Source organism: Mytilus trossulus, unplaced genomic scaffold, assembly GCF_036588685.1.
Source record: "Mytilus trossulus isolate FHL-02 unplaced genomic scaffold, PNRI_Mtr1.1.1.hap1 h1tg000210l__unscaffolded, whole genome shotgun sequence".
NCBI classification, from domain to species: domain Eukaryota; kingdom Metazoa; phylum Mollusca; class Bivalvia; order Mytilida; family Mytilidae; genus Mytilus; species Mytilus trossulus.
Window position 1 is genome coordinate 2,434,735 of NW_026963310.1, and position 4,160 is coordinate 2,438,894.

Here is a 4,160-nt window from a genome sequence, read left to right on the forward strand (position 1 = left end):
CAGCTAGACAAAGGTGTTGGACACATTGAACTAGAAATAAACAGGGTAGCAGATAAGAAGTTGAATATTTTCAGAACAAGTCTAGAAAAAAATCTACTCTGCATAAACAACAGATATTGTTAGAAAACCATGAGAGAAAATACAACGCCCTGGTTTATAGAGCGCCAGAAAGTGATAATGAAGATATACATGCAGTTCTCAATTCATTTTTCATTCAAGATCTAAAAATAGATAAAGAACAGACAGAAAGCTTCCTGATTGCAAATGCTCGTCGTATTCCATCTAGGCAAACATCAGACCAAATAAAAAGGCCTGCTCATATAGTAGTCCGCGTTATACATTATGGTGCGTACAGGTTATAATTCATCAGACAAACATGCGCATTGTTGATGATTTACCCCCAGTCATTCAAGAATTTAGGCATGAACTTGCAAAGATGGCTTACAATGTTAGGAATAAGGACCATCTGCAAACAAGAACCAAGGTTGTCGGAACCCTTATTCTCCTACAAAAACGTACAAACTCAAAATATAATTGGTTTCTAGGGAGGGAGGCTCTCTGTTGCCTACCTTATAAATGAGGGTTGTTTCTTTGCTTTTGCCTCCATGGTACACTTAATTTACTTTAAAAAATATATTGACTGTCTTTGAAATGTACTTAAATAACAAGCACATACAATGTATATATTCTATTCTCTTGACATGCACGCTTGTTATTTATTCAAATGTTTCATGATTTTCCCACCACCTAGTTAGATCTACAAATTAATATATATATATATGTTAGCGGCAATAATAGAAATTAGGCATTAAGCTTAAATCCTAGGCAATAAGCTAACGCCTAGGCATTAAGTTATTGCCTGAAATTTCCAGGCATTAAGCTTATTGCCTGAAATTTGGTGATGATTATTCATCCTATTGCCGAACATGATTTTAGGCAATAAGTGAAATTTTAGAATTTAGGTGTTTTTAGTGATTTTTCTTGAAATAAAGTATTTTCTTAATTATATTCCTAATATTAATATACGTTTATCGGACAAATCTTCAAATTTTTTGTGGAAGTACAAAAAATAAAAAGGATTTAAAAAAGTGATTGTATCCCATAAAAAAAGGGGAGATTCTATATAATCCTTATAATAATTATTTGAAAATGTTTACACTTCACTGGTCAAGCTGGTTTGAACTGGTCAAAAGTAGACAAAATTAAGATATGATTTTTTGCTCATACCATTTTATTGGATAAGTAAATTTTCTTTGTTAAAATATTTGTTAAATGCCCTCAGGCCATCTTGTCTTTTTCACTTCTTTATCTGGATTATTCGCATTAAGTGACACCATGTCTATTGAGGAAAAATTTCTTGAATCTTTGAGGTCTAAATTCGAATCAGGGAAAACAAGGAGCATATACCCTAGAGTAAAGTACCATGATCTTTTGGCAAAGATTAAACTTTTGGAATCATCAGAAAAGAAATTGACAAAAGATTACTACAATTTAAGAAGGTATGACATTTTTAATATTGGTGGTTTTGAAAGGTTGATAACTAAAGTCAGCGAGAATGACGAGGGAAATTTCAAAATTTATGTCTTCCTAGAGGAACTCTATGGTATTTTGGAAAAGGCACATAAAGAAACAGGTCATGGCGGCAGAGATCGCATGATAAAACAACTAAATAATGGATATGCTAACATTTCACGTGATGCAATTGAATTATTTCTGTCACTTTGTGAAAATTGCAATATGAAAAAAAAACATATAGGGAAAGGAGTAGTAGTGAAACCCATTTTATCTAAAGACTTTAACAGTAGAGGACAAGTTGATTTGATGGATTTTCAATCAAACCCAGATGGAAACTATAAATTTATTATGGTATTTCAAGACCACCTTACAAAATTTTGTAACATTAAAGCCCTTACCTCAAAATGTGCATCAGAGGTGGCTTTTAATCTAATTGATATTTTCACAATTTTTGGTGCGCCCCATATACTGCAAAGTGACAATGGTCGGGAATTCACAGCTTTGGTCATATCCGAGTTAAAATTAATGTGGCCAGAACTTGTTATCGTTCATGGGAAACCGAGACATCCCCAATCACAGGGTAGCATTGAGCGATCAAATGGAGATATCCATGACATGCTAACTGCATGGCTGAGGGACAATGAATCAACAAAGTGGTCAATTGGTATCAAGTTCGTCCAGATTCAAAAGAATTCAGCTCTAAACAAAGGCATTGGACGGTCCCCCTATGAAGCTTTATTTGGTAAATGTGCAACAGTTGGATTAACATCAGAAACCAAAATTCCGAAAGAAATATTGATGACCTTAGAAAAGGAAGAGGACTTACTTAAGCTCCAGACAGAGTCTGTAAATGATCAACCTGTAACTGAAAATAAAACAGAAAACATTGTCCATGCCTCTGATATACCAGAATCTATTGCAGAACCAAATGTGGAACCTTCTACTCCAATCACTGATGAAACAGTAAGTTGAAAATAGTACTCAGAAATATTTAAAAAAAAACCCAAAAAAAACGACTCTTTAATCCTGGCGGGAGCTTGAACTTAAGTACTTCCATGTAATATATAACAGATAAACCACAGGAATGATATTCGGAGCTTAAGAAAAAAAGAGTCTGCTTGCTATAAGTTTTTGTTGAAGGCCGTATGGTTACCTATAGGTCTTATCTTATATACTATCCTGTCTCTGGCGGACAGTTGTCCTATTGATAAGCATACCACATCTTCGTATTTTTAAATTGAGTGTTAAGTCAAACGATCATTTTGAACAAAACTTCATTACCACAAAACTGTAATTAAATTTTAAAAACTGATGTATGACCACACCAAATGATTGTTTTTACCTTATTATTTATGGAAACTATTTTTCAGGATGTCTTAAAGTGCTATGTATGTGAAAAGGATACATCTGGAGCTCATATGTGTAGTAAATGTGATAAACACATTCATGTTATATGTGGTACTACTGTTAGTGAAGAGGGATACGGTTCAAAGGTGGTATGTCCAAATTGTAAAATTGATACCAACAGAGTTCGACATCGTTCTGGAGCCATGGACAGTCAACTGAAGCAGGCAAACACTATGATAGCCAGGAGCAAAAAGGAACTAGGGACGGCAGAAGTTGGGCAAACAGTTGCCGTACCAATACCTATGTTTGACAGAGGGAAGGGTGACAGTAGAAATTTACTCGGCCGAGTCATTGAGGTAAGATATTTAATCAAAAGTTGACTGCATCATTAAAATATCATGTTTATTAAATACTAAACAGAAAGAAAACAAGAAAAGTAATTATGTTTATATTAATGTAGGAAGTGGGTTATGGGACCAGGCCCCTCCCCCACTTTTTGAAAAATCCAGGATCTGCACCTGACGAAAATCAGATGCGTATTAATGCCACAAAGACAGTTGAAAATCACCATATGCAACACGAATTCATTTCATAATTCGCAAAATGCAAATACCTTATTAATTCTACTCTCAGAAATAATTCTTTATCGATATTTTAATGAAAATAATCAAACTGCCTGCAAAAGAATTTTATCTGTTTATTTTTTCAGGTCAATGATAAGGGCAATGCTGTTGTGGCTACAAGATTTGGACAACTTCAAGGAACATTTGGAACAAATGAGATGGGAATATGTAAACAAAATTTAATTTTGGAAGAGGAAATTAATTGTGAAACAACTTTAAGTGTACGTGAGGCAGCAACCCATCAGTCATTATCCGGAGGTCAAGGATTTTTCAAATGTTCTTGTAAAACTAAATGTTTAAGTAACCGGTGCAAATGCAAGAAAAACGGGAGAAAGTGCAATAGTCGGTGCCACAGTTCTACAACTTGTGATAACAAATGATTTTAACACAAATTTGTATCAAGTTTTCATGTTTTATAAGTAATATTTGACGAGTTTTAATATAAAAACATATCTTATCTGTGATTTTATTTCCAGGAGATGACATTTTAAACTTCAGTTCTCGTAATTTTATTATGTAACAAATGTATAATTTTTAGTTTTAATTGAATAAATGTCTTTTATTTACTCGCATTTATACTTTAGGCATTAAGCTTAATGCCTGGACACATTTTTCAGGATTTAAGCTTAAATCCTAGGATTTAAGACTAATGCCTAACTTCATTTAGGCATTAGA

The 4,160-nt window shown here is 33.6% G+C and overlaps 1 protein-coding gene across 1 annotated transcript; it reads left to right on the top strand.

Annotated features, from left to right (window-relative positions):
- The first annotated feature begins 1,120 nt into the window (after nt 1–1,120).
- Nucleotides 1,121–3,956, top strand: LOC134700991 (KRAB-A domain-containing protein 2-like). The gene is made up of 3 exons (XM_063562134.1): nt 1,121–2,478; nt 2,886–3,218; nt 3,572–3,956. The coding sequence occupies exons 1-3, from the start codon at nt 1,273–1,275 to the stop codon at nt 3,863–3,865; spliced, it is 1,833 nt and encodes a 610-aa protein (XP_063418204.1). The 5' UTR covers nt 1,121–1,272; the 3' UTR covers nt 3,866–3,956.
- The last annotated feature ends 204 nt before the right edge of the window (nt 3,957–4,160 follow it).

Coding starts and splice junctions, on each gene's coding strand:
- LOC134700991 (XM_063562134.1), top strand. CDS start 1,273: ATGCCCTCAGGCCATCTTGTCTTTTTCACTTCTTTATCTGGATTATTC. Junction 2,479..2,885: donor CTCCAATCACTGATGAAACA/GTAAGTTGAAAA, acceptor ACTATTTTTCAG/GATGTCTTAAAGTGCTATGT. Junction 3,219..3,571: donor TACTCGGCCGAGTCATTGAG/GTAAGATATTTA, acceptor TTATTTTTTCAG/GTCAATGATAAGGGCAATGC.